Here is an 18,065-nt window from a genome sequence, read left to right as displayed (position 1 = left end):
AGGACACAACCACTGTGCTCAGGTAGACGGAGTTCAGGTAATACCTTTACTCAGCTCTGCAGACATGTGATCAACTTCACAACAAAGAAAGACGAAAGTTTTCAGTCAGCAATAACATAACTTGACTGATCTTTAGTGGCTCCTCGACACGCGCACTTGAAAATACCCAACATTAACCCCGATCTGACCGAAGAGCAGGAACAGCTGGTGTTGTACTCGAGTACTCCATGAACAAATAGGTTTGATATGATAAAATATTTGGCAGCTGAACTCTGGTTCCCACTAAGCTTGTCAGGCTTTACCTACACTATCTGTTCAACTTCTTGTCCTCCAGGGTGTTGAATGTGTGCCGTCACTGGGTGGAGCATCACTTCTACGACTTTGAAAGAGATGTTCATCTACTGAGTCGGCTGGAGGAGTTCATAGCCTCAGTCCGAGGTAAGGATCTATCCAGACACCCATCCGTAAACTCAATCACGCACCTGTTTTAGGGACTTCTGGTTGTACCAGACATGACGTGAGTAGTGTCGTTATATTTTATTTATGATTTTGTTTTTTGTTGGCAAAATGCCCCCCAAGTCAATTAGAGGAGGCAAATATAGACTCCTCTATGGCCCACAGGGAGCAGCAACTCACCACCCTCAGGTGAAGTATCTCCCTGGCAATGGCGACCCCAATGGGGTGGCCAGGGGTGGCCATGGCCCCCCTTAGAAAATTGCTGCCCCCCCCCAGGAAAAGCCAGTGTTAATAAATAATATTAATGTTCAGTCAAACTGTAAATTGATCTTTTTATTCAAGACATAATTGTAAAACAAAATAAAAATAACACAATTAATGAGTAAAGAAATAATGAGAATAAAAAAATACACGTTTCTGCTGCTCACCATTTTAAAAAAGTTTTTATTTGTGGTGCTTTGTGAACACAGGTGAATTCAACTAAAAATATAAATAACTAAATAAATAACTGAAATAACATTTTAAATAACTGAAATGCATTTTTCTGAAATGTTTGTGTTTGTAAAATTTAAGTTAAATGTTTTTAATACATACTGTTGTTTTTTAAAAAAATAAAAACAAATAAAGGAGCAATGCAATAAATCGCCACAGGCTAAACTCTCCCAGCATTACCACAAGGACCAATTTGGTGTGCCACCCCAAAAATTTCATTGACCCCATCTGGCCACCCCAATCAAAATTTTCTGGAGGTGCCCCTGCCCCCCAGGGCTCAGATGTGACCAAGTCCTGGTGGCTGCATTGCCCCTGGGTGGATCTTGGTGGGGGCCTGGGTGCTCAGGGTGTGGGGGCGGCCGACTTGGTGTGGGGATCTAGGCGGGGCCTTGGGGATTGGGTCCTGACTTGTATGCTGCCGGGAACGAGGTTGGGAACACGTGGCAGTACTTGGCCCAGGCACTTCAGTGTTCAGACCCCCATGTCTGGTTCTTTAGGCTGACTTCCTGTTCATTTTTTTAGCTTCGACAGTTACCCAAAATTTATTTCCTTTCAAGTTCTTTAACTTTATCTTCACCGAGGCTTAGATGCTCAGGGGTTGACATCACCTGTTTGTTTACATCACTTTTTATTTTAATTTAGCTCAGACAAGGGCGCATTTTCAAAGTGCCTCTCCTTAAAGGTCTGGTTTCCATAGAAACCGTGCATTACTTGTTTTTTCATAAATGCGATCGGTCACGCTGAGTTTGTTATGCATGATGAATAAAAATGTTATCCAACCATTAGCTGCAAAAAGGAAATAGGCGGGAAAATGCTCACGTTCCTTTTATGTCGCATGGAAAATTTTGATTTGTGGCCCCGCCCACCTTGGCCTGGGACCGCCCACAGAAAGCAGAGAGCAGAGTTTTTTTCAGTTAGTTGATTATATTCATCTTTCCACAAAGAAAGGAGATGGGCTCAGACAATCAGGCACAGAAACTCCAGGCCTGGATGGGAATTTGCTTCTTCCTGCTTTTTTTGTAAAATAAATAAATAAAAAGTATTTTTATCTTGTTTATTGGTTTAGACGACTCTGCTTTGGATATATGGGTTTAAAAATAGGAAATACACTTTAATTCATCTTAGTTTGTAATGCAGAACTGGGCAACAGTGGCACAGGAGTTAAGAGCTCGCCCCGTAATCGGAAGGTTGCAGGTTCGAGCCCCGCTCAGTCTGTCGCTGTCGTTGTGTCCTTGAGCAAGACACTTAACCCACCTTGCCTGCTGGTGGTGGTCGGAGGGACCGGTGGCGCCAGTGCTCGGCAGCCTCGCCTCTGTCAGTGCGCCCCAGGGCAGCTGTGGCTACATCGTAGCTCATCCCCACCAGTGTGTGAATGTGTGTGTGTGACTGATTGTGTTGTAAAGCGCCTTGGGGGGTTCCAGGACTCTAGAAGGCGCTGTATCAAATACAGGCCATTTACCATTTTAAAATCAGAGTTTTCAAGCTGGAGGGGGAACGCATCACTAAGCAATAAGCTAAATGTGTCCTTAACACTCTAACCCTAACCTCCAGCGGGGCGGGAATGGTCAGATCCACGTCTGCCAGCTCCATTCCCAGTGATTCCTGGTGTAAACATTGATGAACACTTCCTGATAAAAAAGCTTCTTCATTCACTGATTTGTTTCAGGCACTATTCTATGTGTCTAATGTAAATATGCCTCTTGTTACAGGTAAAGCAATGAGGAAGTGGGTGGAGTCTATCACCAAGATCATCCTGAGGAAGAAGCAGGTTCAGGTGAGCTTGCCCAGTCACAGCATCACCTTTCAGAACTCCCCTCCCCCCATTGAGTGGCACATCTGTAGACCAGGAAACACGGAGCAGTTTGACCTCATGACGCTGCATCCGATTGAAATAGCCCGCCAGCTCACTCTGCTGGAGTCAGACTTTTTCAGGTAACATAGCCTCCACAGAGATCACACACCTGGCCGCAAGTTTGCAAAGCTGTCTGACCTCTGACCTTGGTCTGCAGGGCGGTGCAGCCTTCAGAGCTTGTCGGCAGCGTCTGGACCAAAGAGGACAAAGAGATTCACTCTCCTAACCTGCTGAGGATGATCCGACACACCACCAACCTGACCCTTTGGTTTGAGAAGTAAGACGTCGCTCTGGTGTGACCGAACACGCCGCCCTGGAGCTGTACGAGCCTCACCTTGCCTGCCGCTCTCTCCGCAGGTGTATCATCGAAACGGAGAATCTGGAGGAACGAGTCGCCGTTGTTTGTCGGATCATTGAGATCTTGCAGGTTTTTCAGGAACTCAATAACTTTAATGGTGTTCTGGAAGTTGTCAGCGCCATGAACTCCTCACCTGTCTATAGACTGGATCACACCTTTGAGGTAACAATAGCTGCTTTTACAGGACCAGAGCGTTTGCTAACGGGATTTTCCGCGGCTCCCTGGGAGGGTAAAGGTCGTTTATAAGATCAGACCGTGGCGGTAATGTGGCGCAATCGTGGCAATTTTATAAACGATTGGGTGATGGCGGCATAAAGAGGGTATGGGGGCGGTCTCTGCGCTGCCGCAGACTTCCGTTTATCTTGGACATAACTTGCTTTTTATTGCGATTGAAGCCGTGATCGTTAAGTTTTTTTTAACAAGCAGCTCCTGAAGGTGTCTGTCCCCATCGGTCCCTGTGCAGTCTCTGGTGGTCTGAGCTTCAGCTCTAACAGAGAGGCTCATGGAGCTCTGCGGCGCTCCAGTTTGCCATCTCAGCTGGTTTTGTTCAAAAGCAAACCTTGTTGCCCGTGTTTACTTTCATTTTCAATACATTTGCCAGCCGGAGCTCAGCAATCACTCCCCACGTCATCATGGCATCTGCCTCTGTTGCGCCAGGGCGCATACGACAGACCATTACCGCAATATTACTACCAAGCCAGGTGGAACGAATGCCGCAAAATTCGCGCAACGCCATGCCGGCATGGCGCGTTTATAGACATACCACTGTGGTAATATTACGCCGATTAGCCGGCATGGTGTGTCTTGTAAAAAGGGCTAATGCATGGTTCAGTCATAGTGAACGTAAGTGAACTAGCAGTACAGATCTGAATGTCCCGCTGAGCAGCTCCTTTGTAGATTTTATGAAATCTGAAGCAGATCTGCTGCAGCTCTGAAAGGAGAACTTGTTCAACACATTAGCGGTGGTTTTTACTATAAATGAACGCCTTGTGAGTCTTTCTCTGTGGGGAACAATCCTCTTGCTCTCCTGTGTCAGGAAGAATTTAGTTGGAGGAGAGGTGAGCAGAACGTGGCAGGATTTGGAACCTTATTTCCTGATATTCGGACATCTTGACTCTGATTGGCTAACGACAACATGACTCTACTGCTGCAATATTGATGTTTTATCTCCATAGATAACACAAGCCTGAAGGAGTTCTGCTGTGTGGCGGAGTTGCTAATGCTAACAGTTAGCTTCTACTAATCATTGTTGTTTTTTGTCAACAATGACTGAATAATTCTGTTGATGCCCTTATTCGTATGACAAAAACAAGAGGCTGACTAAAACATGACAAAACATGCTTGGGTTGTAGTTTCTACATCTGTCTGTCTGGTGACAGTCGTTTCGCTTGTACCTGTTCATGAATTAAAAACATCCCAGGTTGTTCACTCAGGACGTCCCTGCAGAGACGCGCTGGTACTGTTGTGTAGTTGGATCATGTCTAGACCTTCTCCAGGAGTGTCTGATTAATAGGTCAAAAAGAGACCACATTGTGGTCAGATGCCCCTAGTGGTGGGAGCAAGGAAGAGCGGTCTCCACAGCACTGGTCTAAATAAAGCAAAGGTAATGATAATAACCGTAAGCACTTTTACCAAGGACAGTTATGAAAATCTCCTGGAATAAACTTTACGGCATTGAGATAAAGATAATCCAAAGCCCTGCATGAATTAGATTTGGGGTGTGTTTACACCGCGTTAAACTATCTGTAACGTATCCCACCGGTCACCCCGACACCATGGTCATACTAGTGTCATGGGTAAAACAGGTATTTAAGAAAATATTATACCAATAATCACAGCTCATCTCTGCATCGGGAGTACCCGAGCCTCAGATGAACTGGTTGCTGTCACTACCTCGCTATTAAAAGGAGATTATTTGAAAGTGGTCCCTCTTAACTAACTCTGGTAGATAGTTCAAGTCCCATCAGTTGTCACACACACTGATGTGTGTGCGAAATTTGTTCTCCGCATTTGACCCATCCCCTGGGGGAGCGGTGAGTTGCAGACACAGCCACGCTCGGGAACCATTTGGTGGTTTTAACCCCCCAATCCAACCCCTTAATGATGAGTGTCAAGCAGGGAGGCATTGGGTCCCATTTTTTAAGTCTTTGGTATGACCCGACCAGGAATCGAACCCTGATCTCCCAGTCTCAGGGCGGACACTCTACCACTAGGCCACTGAGGTGGCTAGATTGCACAATTTTGAAAGGGACTTATGCTCGCGATTGCCCTCCGGGCCAAAAGCATAACGGCAGCTTCAATAGTAGGCTCGTGCACGAGGCGCGCATGCTGTGTACGTGCACACTCCTTAACGAAATCAGTCCCGTGTGTGTGTGTGTGTGTGTGTGTGTGTGGCCCGGAGGACAGAGGACAGGAGAACGTGCAGCTAATTAATTAAATAATGTGGTTCTGTACCTTTCTCTTCAGCACAGCCGACAAAGGTTTATGATGGGTCAGTCCTCCTGCATGCTCAGATCATTCCCTTCCCTTGCTTGAAAAATTGTTCCAAAATGAAAGTTGAACCCACATCTTTTTTATCTGTGAATTCAATGCCGTTCGGCGAGTCTCAAATAAAAATTTGGGCATCTTACTGTAAAAAAATATACCATTAATGTAAAAAAGAAACTCTAAATAAACTATGTTCACATCCAGACTCTAACCCAGGTCTTCTGCACAAAAATCCGACATCTTAATAAGTGAGCTACAGCGCCAGTGACGTCCTTTGTATCTGTAACATTTATATTGTTGATGACAGCTGAAACAACATCAATCCAAAGAACGGTTCGGAGCAAAAATGGCTATTTTGTTGCTAATTAGCAGGAAACATCTAGAAGAAAGTTCTACAGAAAGTAGCTAAGGGTCCTCAGAAATGTAGCTAGCTTTGTCACTAGGCGTTAGGAACAGCGACAAAGTGGCACTGCCTCTCTCTCTGCTGCTAAAGCTACGGATAGCAAATGCTACGGGCGATGCCTGAGCGTGAACGCGCATGAAGCAGCCTGCTCGACCCGAGCATCTCTCTTTTTCTGTGATTTTACAGAAAAACAGGCGATCACAGTAAACATGCCAGGGTTCATTCTACAGGACCAGGGCATTGCAGGAGAATGTATGAAGAAGACATTTATTATTTCTATACATGTTTTGGCTGTCAAACTTCCATAATGCCCCTTTAAGAATTAACCAGTAAACAAATGTTAAAACGACCTTTGACCTTGGAGAGTCGTGACTAAGAGGGGATTGGTTGCCACATAACTATCAGTCACCAAACCTTTTTAGCAAATATTTCAATGCAAATATTTAAAATACCTGGGTATGGTGTGCTTTTGTTTTCAGCAAATTCCAAGTCGACAAAGAAAAATTCTGGAAGAGGCTCATGAGCTGAGTGAAGATCACTACAAGAAGTATTTGGCTAAACTGCGCTCCATCAACCCCCCTTGTGTTCCTTTCTTTGGTATGGCTCGACTCACCTGTCCGAGGTGGCCAAACACCATCAAACCTGTATACTAATGACTGTGCGTTGCAGGAATCTACCTGACCAACATCCTGAAGACAGAAGAGGGAAACCCCGACTTCCTACGCAGACACGGAAAAGACCTCATCAACTTCAGCAAGAGGCGGAAGGTGGCTGAGATCACTGGAGAGATCCAACAGTACCAAAACCAGCCGTACTGCCTGAGAGTGGAGAGCTCTATCAGGGTAAGTCAGTGCTGATGTACCTTATCAGGGAAACATGGGAGTTGAGAACCTTTTGCGAAGCCAGATTTGCTTTGTGTTTGTGGAGCAGAAGTTCTTTGAGAACCTAAACCCAATGGAGGACCTCTCAGAGAAGGACTTTGCTGATCACCTCTTCAACAAGTCTTTGGAGATTGAACCTCGAAACACCCGATCATTACCTCGATTTGTAAGTGATGTGGCGCCAGTGCTCGGCAGCCTCGCCTCTGTCAGTGCGCCCCAGGGCAGCTGTGGCTACACGTAGCTCATCCCCACCAGTGTGTGAATGTGTGTGTGAATGGGTGAATGACTGATTGTGTTGTAAAGCGCCTTGGGGGGTTTCAAGAACTCTAGAAGGCGCTATATCAAATACAGGCCATTTACCATTTACCATGTAGTGGTAACCGTATATTGAATAATATGTGACCCAGTGATGTTTTCGTTGACGGCCCTTGTTCTCATAACGAAAACGATGCTGACGAGCTAAATAGCTCTTCGGTAGCTTAAACACGACGAGAGTAGGTGGGAGTTTTCGTGGATGATAGTGGACGAAAATTATGCTAAAAATTAGGGCTGAACGATTAGTTGCATATGTAATTAAATTTTGATGTGACAAAAAGAGATTTTCTAATCGCAAAGGCTGCAATTTGACTGGCAGCGAGTGGTTAGCACAATGCTAATATACATTGAAAAACCCATAGGGATGCTAATGCTAATGTCGCCGAATAGTTTCTTACAAATTACGAATTAGGAACGTGCCAAATTATTACATCTGGAGTCTAATAAAATGTAAAAACTGCCATTAATCAAATAAGTACAGACAGATATTTTAGTAAAGCTAGAAAACTGTACTTCAACTCCACTGAGTTTTGGCTAGCAGCTGTGAACGTAACTAAACTACGGAAGCTTTGCATGGACAAGGACAAGACGTCAAAAACTAAACACAAAAGACTTCAATAAAAGGGACACACTTCTTTCCTGCAAATAAATTTTCACAGTTGATGCTAATACCTATTCTCCTTCAAGGGACGTGCTCCTGGCTGCAAAGCATCGCACCTTCAAATACAAGATGTTGTCTTTACTTGTGATCGTGTATGTGTAGACAAATAAACTTGTTGATAAATGTAGATACATGAACTAGTTTATATTCAGTACAAGTTACATAGGTCTTTTTTTTTTTTTGCTTCCGTTAGTTGAAAAATGAGAAAAGCCCCTTGAGAAAATAATTGTGAATTAAATTGCAATTAGATTATTTTCCAAAATCATTCAGCCCTACTAAAAATACACATTACAGCCTGTCCTACAAAAGCGAAAAGATAACGGCGCTCATCTTGGCTGAGCAGAATGAGCTCCGCTGCTGCTTGATGGTGGTCCTGCAGACTAAGCGAAGAGCGCTTTTCTGTTGTGGGAACGCACATCGCTCAACCGCCACTTATTGAGGAAGTAAACAATTGGAAATATGAGCATCGATGCTACTTTTAAATATATTCATAATATTAACACGTTTCTTATCCGTGTGCTTCCTGAAAGCGTGATGTTTTTGGGCAGATAAATGGAAGAAAAGGCAGTTTTTACATGTTTTATCGGAACACGTTGAAGATGAAAGTTTTAAAGTCTGTGTGTCGAGATGATTTATTCTCCTCTTTGGTTCCTCATAACGGGTCATTCCTGCTTTTTTTAAAACCAACATCATATTATTAAAAGCCCTGCGTCACATTTAAATGTTTAGAAGGATTTAAATGCAGCTGTGGGTGCAGATACAAGACACCCCACCCGAGAGAGAACGCATTCACATCACTGTGCAGAACCGGATTATTTACATAAATGCTGCAGGCTCGTGATGACTCACTGCAGGCTGTGGAAAACCATTACTGCATTTAAGCAGGTGGACTTTTAACGGAAGGAGGGGTTTAACATTATACATTTAAAGATGCCAAGTTGGAGGTCTGCTAACTCAACAAATGATTAATAATCCAACAACAGACATGTTTTATTTAAATGTTATTTAAATTGGGATACAAATGTTTGGGCAGCCTTGTTAATCTTCCTGTGTAAATCGTCGGTTATGAGAAATTCTCAGGTAAATATATCATATAAGAGACACACACAGTGAGACAAAGTTTATGAGATTTGCAGAAAGTGCAATAATTGTTTAAACAAATTTAGGCAGGTGCATTTGTTGTTATTTTATTCATTCCAAAATATTTAGAACTAATTATTGGAACTCAGAATAGTTTTGGTAAGCTCCGTGACCCTTGACCTCCACACACAGGTGAATCCGACCAGTTGTAAGTTTCTCTCCTCTTTGAATGTTCTCTGATGAGCAAGCAACATGGAGGTCTAAAGCAACTCCGACGACCTGAAAACAACGATTGTTCGCCATCGTGGTTTAGGGGACGGGTACAGAAAGCTGTCTCAGAGATTTCAGCTGTCTGTTTCCACAGTTAGGAACAAACTGAGGAAATGGAAGAGCACAGGCACAGTTCACGTTAAGGCTCCAAGTGGCAGACCAAGAAAGATCTCAGATAAACAGAATGATGAGAAGAGTCGGAGTCAACCCACAGACCAGCACCAAAGACCTACAACATCATCTTGCTGCATCATCAACTGTTCAGCGTACTTTACACAAGGAGATGCTGCGTGTGAGAGTGATGCAGGGGAAGCCGTTTCACCGCCCACTGCACAAACAGAGCGGCTTGAGGTGCGCTAAAGCACATTTGGACCAATCAGCTTCATTTTGGAATAAGGTGCTGTGGACTGATGGACTGTTTGGACATAACATGGAGGAAAAGGAACACAGCATTCCAGGATAAACACCTGCTACCTGCCTTAAAACATGGTGGTGGTTCCATCATGATGTGGGGCTGTGTGGCCAGTGCAGGGACTGGGAATCTTGTTAAAGTTGAGGGACACATGGCTTCCACTCGATACCAGCAGATTCTGGAGACCAGTGTCCAGGAATCAGTGACAAAGCTGAAGCTAAACTTCAACAAGACAACATCTACTAAGGCATTCATGCAGAGGAACAAGTAGAACGTTGTGGAATGTTGATCTCAGTCCCCAGACCTGAATAATATTGAAAATCTGTGGTGTGAGTTAGCGAGAGCGGTCTGTGCTCAGAAGCCATCAAACCTGAATGAACTAGAGATGTTTTGTAAAGAAGAATGGTCTAAATACCTTCAGACAGACTCTCATTGGAAGCTGTAGGAAGCATGGAGGCTGTAATTTCTGCAAAAGGAGGATCCACTAAATACAGAGTTCATCTCTTTCTTTTTTTTTTTTTGTGGTGCCCAAATTTGTGCACCTGCCTAATTTTGTTTAAACAATTATTGCACACTTTCTGTAAATCCTTTAAACTTTGTTTCACTTCTCAAATATCACTGTGTGCCCCCTATATGTCGTATTTAAGTGAAGTGTTTTATCGTAACAACCAACGATTAAAAACACGTAGATTAACAAGTCTGTCCAAACGTTTGCATCCCACTATGTTTTCTCCCCAGTGTTCATTCTGGTGTGGAGGGAAAGTCATGAAGTTCTTTTGTGAACATCTACTGAATGATCTGCATCAATACATCCACTATATGTGTAATAGTGATTATCAATAAAGTTAGAAAGATTGTTTTGTCCAAAAGAATAAGACTAAAACTAAGATGGCTGCAAGAATCAACACCTTCTGTGACTGGACCATGTTCCTGATGGACACTCATTTATGGCTCAGGTAAAGAAGTACACCTGTCCTCTGAAGTCCCCGGGGATTCGTCCAACCTCAGCAAGGCCCGGCACCATGCGCCATCCAACCCCTCTGCAGAACGAGCCCAGGAAGATCAGCTACAGCCGCATCCCAGACAGCGAGGCCGATGGGGGGGCCGTCTCTGCCCCAAACTCCCCCCGCACACCTCTGACTCCGCCCCCTTCCTCCGCTGCCTCCAGCACCACAGATGTAGGGAGTGTGTTTGACTCGCCGCAGGGACCCAGCAGCCCCTTCCATTCAAGTAAGACTCACACTAACCACACCCACTGATCCGCTCCAGACTCTAGCCCCGCCCTATGATCAGTAACGGACTCTGACCACACCCTCTCATTAACACATTGCAGCAATTTTGCATCACTTCCCTACCTCTCATACAGCCACGCCCCCTTCTCAGAGAAAAAGGGCGCTCGGGATGAGCTGTTGTTGAGTAAATCAGACCAAGTCCAAACATTTTACACGTTAACTGGTTTAAGGGTCACGTATGATATGTAAGGTTCCATTCGTCAATGAAACAGTAAGAGTTTTTTATAAAGGCACATTTTTGACAGAATTAAAACAGCCACACGCTTCCTTAATAATTATTTTGTTGTTTTAGCACTAAAAATGTGCTATTTTAGAGTTGGTTTCATTTGTCGCCTCGTCCTCAGTATAATTTAGTTTTTTCTAACTAGTCCCGGTTTAGTCATATGCTTTTGCGGTGTCACTGAGATGGTCATTATTCTGTTTTTCTGTGCTTTGATTTATTTCCATAGTTGAACTCCTGATTTGTCCCTGGAGTATTTTCTTGTTGGGATGTGGATCATGAAAACATTTCATTCTTATTTTCTTGTTGGTTTAGGAGGGAAAACACATTCAGATAGTAAATAATGATGGTATCACTTCTAAAAGATAAAACATGGACAAAAAAACTGTTGCTCTGGGCAAAATGCCAGCGTGTGTAGATGCTATCCACTACAGACTTTAGCTCCGCCTACACAGTTTTAACCTTAACCCACTAAATGATGACAGGCTGATATACATTTTATATTTCAGCTTCAGGGAGAGTCAGACGGTCTGAATACTATCTCTTTTTAAATTAATTAATTAGGTTATTTATTTATTTATTAGATTTATTTTATGTATTCTTTCTTTATACGTGCTTTTTAAACAGAGTTTTTATTTTTACCATAGATTTATGATCAACATTATTTTAATATCTATAGAACTTTTTATGTTACAATTCTCATTTTAGCTTATTTGATTTTATATTTTAACCTTAATTTAACCTTTTTTACAGTGTTTCCTCTGTGGGAGCCCTCTGCCCCGGCGGCGGTGGTCGGCTGTGGCGGCCTGGGTGCTTTCCAGGTGTGCCTGGGTGGAGGTGGGGGTCGTCTCTGCCCTCCCTGCCCTGGCCGCCCTGTGTCGGTGCCTCGGCTGCTGCTGTGGATCTGCTGCTGTTGGGGCAGATGGCTCCCCTGATGGCGTTTCCTTATCCTTAGCTGGTCTGGCTCATCTGATCTCAGTCAATTGGGTTTTTTCCATGGGGTGTGTGTGTGTGTGTGTGTGTGCATGCGTGCGTATGTGCCGGAGGATGAGTGTTGTGAAGGGTTTTTATTGTCAGACTGTTTTTAAAATTCCGGGGATGGGAGGGAATGTGGGAATGCGGGGCCTTTTTAATTTGTTAAGCACTTTGAGTTGCGTGTATCGTAGGATTAAGTGCTATATAAATAAAGTTGATTGATTGATTGAGAAACACAAAAGTGATAAACTGGCAAAACCAGAACAAGGTCAGACTGAAGACATCATTTTAATAAAGTTTTCCACTCCTTAAGTTTTCTAATCAACCACTTTACTTTAGATCTGCTTTTCCACTAAAGGATTTCTGGGAAGAGGAACACAGAATTGGCTCTTTAAGGACTTTTGGCAGCGAGAGACATCATTGATCAGCTCCTAAAGGTTACCAAGGACATTAATAACAAAAATACCACATTTTTGGGCATTTGGGGTTCATGAGTGGCAAATTTAAAACAGTATAAAATGATACTTATTCTGTTTTCCTCTTTCAGTTTTACAACAACAATTGAAGTCTGCTGTTATATTTTCCCCCTAAGTTACAACCAATCAGCATGACTCAACCACAAGTCTGACTCAGCATCTCTTATCAGACCTGTTCAAAAAACATACCCAATGAAGGTAGCCTGTTGGTCCTTTCAGGCCGGCTTTCGCACCGTGAAGGTCCAGTGAAATTACCCAGAAATTCCAATATTGGAAATGGCCGAAGCCTAGTATATACCTCTCCATATGTGGAGGTGCCATGACACACAACGCCATTATTTGTAGTCACAAGGGCTCTCCTAAAACCACGCAAGGACGGACGGAGTAGGGCCCTTCGACGGCAACTAGAGACCGCAAGCCTGTGGTGGTCAGGATGCTGCTTCCTTTAACTTCATCTACAGCGCCTCAGTTCCCCCTCAAAAAATAAAACGATAGCCGAAGCTATCTAACGGCAGACAAGGAGCAGATTGAAGAACGCCTCACGGAAAATGTCAGAGGATGACACCTGTGACTGAAGGAGTACAAAGAAATGCAGCAAACCTTTTATTTGTGTCAGGAAATGATGGGAAACCTGGGTTTAGAGGTGGTGAGTGCTTGAAGAGTTGGAGAATAAAGGACAAGTTAGTTTGTGTTAAAGCCTCTGAAATGCTTAAACTCAATGAAAACACTCGTTAGTAAATAAAAGAGAATTGACTGCAACGATGGCGGGATACCCCAGAGAAGCGCTACGCCCTCTGGTGTCCTTGCAGAGAGTTGCTTCGCAACAACCGACACGCAACAGGAGAAGCATAAAAGAAAATGTTGTCTTCGATAAGTGTGAGTGCAAACGTGCTGACGGAGAACCATAAACTGGGATTCATATCCCAGTTCACAGATCAAAGAGGCTACGTTTGGTTCAGCGTTTCGCCCCAACATGTGGTGGTGATGCTGGGAACAAACCACCAACCTTCTAGTTAGTAACCCACTCTACTCGTTTCGCCTTAGGCTGGCAGTCTGCTCTGTAGCACGGGTCAGCTGACATACTGATCCTGAGTGTCACACTAACCTTCATCTCTCCTCACCTGAGCTGGAACAAAACCTGTGACAGGCTCCTCCTCCTCACCTTTTTCTCTTTACTCTGCAGCCTGCGACAGCATCTTTGCTGTTGTGTCTTTGCCTCACGGCCCACGTTAGTATGACCCTCCTGACTCTCCATACATCACCATTTCACCCATCAGAGCTGAGCTGGACAGAGTCGGGCAGTGCTGGGTGGCAAAGTAAAATTGGCCAGGTACTCAGGATTAGAGATGCGTTCCAAAACAATCAGGGCATGATTTGTTTTCAGTTGACAAACAAATATCAAAACATTACTTTCTATTTTATGCCCTGATCAAATGGGCCTTTGATTTACTGAAGACGATGAAGTCACTAGTTGTCTGGGGAAAAACGGTACCATTTGTGATAGATAGACTGTACACAGTCATGTTTCCATGAAAGGACAGATCTTGTGATCCCATCTACAGTTGGCCCACCCATGTCTAAGGAGACATGGGTGGGCCAACGTCACTGGGTGCGGTCGAAAGCCCAATAAAAGGAACACTTTTGTCTCTGAGCGTTGATCTGAGAAGTTGAGGCGGGGGAATAAAATGTGCACAGGTGATAACTAGGGGCTTCCTGATACAACTTTTTCACTTCCGATACGATACCAATATTGCAGCCTTCAGTATTGACCAATACCAATATCAATCCGATACGATATCAGCACAAATCAAACTTACTTTTACCTGTTTTGTAGTGTGGAATGTTTGAAAGGCTTGATCAAGTGATGTTAATCAGAGAAGAAGAGCCAATATTATTAAGTATGAAAAAAATGGCAATTTTTTTTAACCATTGGTTGCAAAAATGTGAAACTTAATGGACTGCTTACATCTGAGAGTTTTGATGCAGTCCGATATAATCCGATACAGTGTTTTTGGGATTACGTCCGATATCGGTTTGTAGGATTTTCTTTTTCCACCTTTGGAATATTGCTAAGATTAGAAGCATCCTTTCCAGGAGTGATGCTGAAAAACTAGTTCATGCATTTATTACATCAAGACTGGATTACTGTAATCCATTACTCTCAGGAAGTCCACAGAATGTAGTTAAAAGTCTTCAGCTTGTCCAAAATGCTGCAGCTAGAGTTCTGATGAGAATTAAAAAGAGAGATCATATCTCTCCTGTCTTAGCTTCCCTACATTGGCTACCTGTTAAATTCAGAATAGATTTTAAGATCCTTCTTCTCACATATAAAGCTCTTAATAATCAAGCTCCATCATACATCAGTGATCTGATTGTTCCATATGTTCCTAACCGAGCACTTCGCTCTCAGACTGCAGGTCTACTGGTGGTTCCCAGAATATCTAAAATTAGGATGGGAGGCAGATCTTTTAGTTATCAGGCTCCTCTCTTGTGGAACCCGCTCCCAGCTTTAGTCTGTGAGGCAGACACCTTGTCTACTTTTAAGACTAGGCTTAAAATATTTTTATTTGATAGGGCCTATGGTTAAAATCTGATGTTAGCCTAGATCTGGACAAGTGGGGGAGTAGAGGGAGGTGGAGTGTACAGTCGGTAAAGACGGCTCTCCCTTGCCCTGCCTCCAACATGCCTCCATCTAAATAGGCTAGATTATCCAGAGTTATCTCTGTAGTTATGCTGCTATAGGCTTAGACTGCTGGAGGACACACTGACCACTTTTCACACTCTACTGCTTTATTCTACTATCTGCTCTTTAACTGTATTATTTCCTGCTATTTCAGCTGTTAACTTTATTTTCTCTCTAAGTGTTTTTCTCCCCAGAAGAAGCTACAACGATGTTCTGCTGAGCTGTGGTGGCCTCATGGAGGGGGCCATCATCTAGCACACTGCTGCTAACCACTTAAACGTTCTCCCTCTCCTGATAATAACTTTTTGCTTTCCTTGACGTTGATGTGCTAATACTAGTTTACCCGTTTAATTATAGATCCACTAGGATAAATACAATAAAGTTTATCTCTCACCAAATAGAATATTCACTAAGACATCACAATATAACTATAGACATATTACTTTGTCTGTGTGTGTGTGTGTGTGTGTGTGTGTGTGTGTGTGTGTGTGTGTGTGTGTGTGTGTGTGTGTGCGTGCGTGTGTGTGTGCCTGCTCTGTCTTCTCCATCCCCAGTGAGTCGTGGAGGATGGCTGCTTATACTGAGCCAGGATTCTCTGGAGGTTTCTTCCTGTTAAAAGGGAGTTTTCCTCTCCACTGTCGCTGCATGCTTGCTTAGTATGAGGATTGCTGTATAGTCACTGATACAAGTCAGTGACTTGATGCAATTTGATGGGTTCCTTATGTAGGAAACATTATTTCTGATTGGCTTAATGAACTGACCTGAATTGGAATGTTTATTATGTGAAGTGCCTTGAGACAACTCTTGTCGTGATTTGGTGCTTTATAAATAAAATTTAATTGAATTGAATCGATATCGGAATGGGACATCCCTAGTGATAACCATCCAGGTAACTATAGCTTCAGTCTTTCTGCAGGAGATCCCCTCAAATCGGCATCTGCTCCAGAGTTAATTAGCACGGCCTTTTGAGTGGCGGTTAGAGTAATGATGGGATCAGCCAAATTGAGGCCACAGAGAAAATGGCTTAAATAACAACCATGGGCGCCTTCACTGAGTGTATCCTATTATTCAGAGGACAATGGAGCAAGAACAATACATACACAAGCTCTCCTTCTGACAGTGACCATTCATCTAAAAACAAGTGGGTTTTGCTGAGCTCCATGGGCTTCTTCTTTTTTCTCTCTGGGCTTTTCCCTTCAGGAGTCTCTACAGCGAATCATCTGTCTCCATGTAGTCCTATTTCCTGCATCCTCTGTCCTCACACTAGCTACATTCAGGTCCTCTTTGGCTGTATCTATACATTTCCTTTTTGGTCTTCCTCTCAGCCTCCTGCCCGGTGACTCCAACCTCAGCATCCTTGTACCTACGTCATCATTGCCTCTTCTCTGGACATGTCCAAACCATCTCAGTCTGACCTCTCTGACTTTATCTCCTAAACATCTAACAGATGTTCCTCTGATGGACTCATTCCTGCTATCCATCCTCGTCATTCCCAAAGAGAGCCTCAACATCTTCAGCTCTGCAACCTTCAGTTCTGTCTCGTCTTTTCTTTATGGACGCCGTCTCTACAGCAGACAGCATGGCTGGTCTTCTACACTTGAAACCATTTTATCACACTCGACACTTTTCTCCACCCATTCCAACCTGCTTCATGCACTTCTTCACCTTTTTTCCAAACACTGTAGTAGGGCTGCACAATATATCGCAAATGTATCGTTATCGCGATATCAGCGTGCGTAATATGCATATCGCAAAGAACAGATAAATATCGCAATGAATGGTCAGCTCAAATGTTTGCCACACATGATTCATTCTGTCAATCAAATGGAAGCATGATGCTTTTTAACAAATCAAATAGAGCTCTTCACCCATTTGGCCAATTGGGTGGGTTCTCATGGGTTAGATGCCCGCCCCCGAGGTTAGCAAACACCTGAGTTAGCGTTCTTCTGCTCTTTCTGCTGATTCTGCATTCCTGGGATCCACTGATTGCCTTTTCTTGCTCATTTTCTTTTTAATTTTTAAATTTCTTTGTTTTTGATTATTTTTGTTCCTGAGTTAAGTTTTTATTTGTCGCAAAGGAATATCATCATCGCAATATTAATCACTGTTATTGATTATCACAGGTTTTCCTTATATCGTGCAGCCCTACTCTGTAGCGTTGGACCTTAGACCCTAAGTACCTAAAGCCCTCTCCCTTCTTTATTTCTGCTCCCTCCAACATCACCGTTCCACTTGTGTCCTTCTCATTTACACACCTGATCTATCTTGCTGCGACCAATCTTCATTCCTCTTTTCCAGTAAAGTTAAAAATGACAGTTCCATAGATGTCACACACACTGCAGCGGTGGCCTATCTGGCATTCTGGTAATGTCCCGAAGAGCCACTTAGCCAAGTTGGCCACTGGCCCAGCTTGGGCCGACACGTTTGGTGGGCCAGGCGAGTCTGGGAGCATCCCCGCCGCTCTGAGGGCCAATGGTCAGGGCTGATTTTTCTTCCCAGCCCACCGCTGGTGGTGTGGTCCCATCCCCATGGGGAGCAGTGAGCTGCAGACACAGCCGCGCTCGGGAACTATTTGGTGGTTTAACCCCCCAATCCGACCCCTTATAGCTGAGTGTCAAGCAGGGAGGCATTGGGCCCCATTTTTATAAAGTCTTTGGTATGACCCGACCGGGACGGGATTTGAACTGCGATCTCCCAGTCCCAGGGCGGACACTCTACCACCAGGCCACTGAGCTGGTACTGTCCAGCTTTT

General features: G+C 43.8%; 1 protein-coding gene across 1 annotated transcript in view; it reads left to right on the top strand.

Moving 5' to 3' along the window:
- The window catches only part of LOC107395003 (son of sevenless homolog 1), a 68,621-nt gene that overhangs the window by 38,760 nt on the left and 11,796 nt on the right, over positions 1 to 18,065 (top strand). The window contains 9 exon segments of the mRNA XM_054743873.2: positions 335 to 438; positions 2,658 to 2,880; positions 2,958 to 3,077; positions 3,158 to 3,320; positions 6,528 to 6,645; positions 6,718 to 6,890; positions 6,979 to 7,095; positions 10,624 to 10,897; positions 13,814 to 13,858. Coding sequence (XP_054599848.2) covers positions 335 to 438; positions 2,658 to 2,880; positions 2,958 to 3,077; positions 3,158 to 3,320; positions 6,528 to 6,645; positions 6,718 to 6,890; positions 6,979 to 7,095; positions 10,624 to 10,897; positions 13,814 to 13,858 — 1,337 coding nt within the window.

Source organism: Nothobranchius furzeri, chromosome 6 (genome assembly GCF_043380555.1).
Source record: "Nothobranchius furzeri strain GRZ-AD chromosome 6, NfurGRZ-RIMD1, whole genome shotgun sequence".
Lineage (NCBI taxonomy): Eukaryota > Metazoa > Chordata > Actinopteri > Cyprinodontiformes > Nothobranchiidae > Nothobranchius > Nothobranchius furzeri.
The sequence above is the reverse complement of the archived record's forward strand: the minus strand, read 5'-3'. Positions and strand labels throughout refer to the sequence as shown.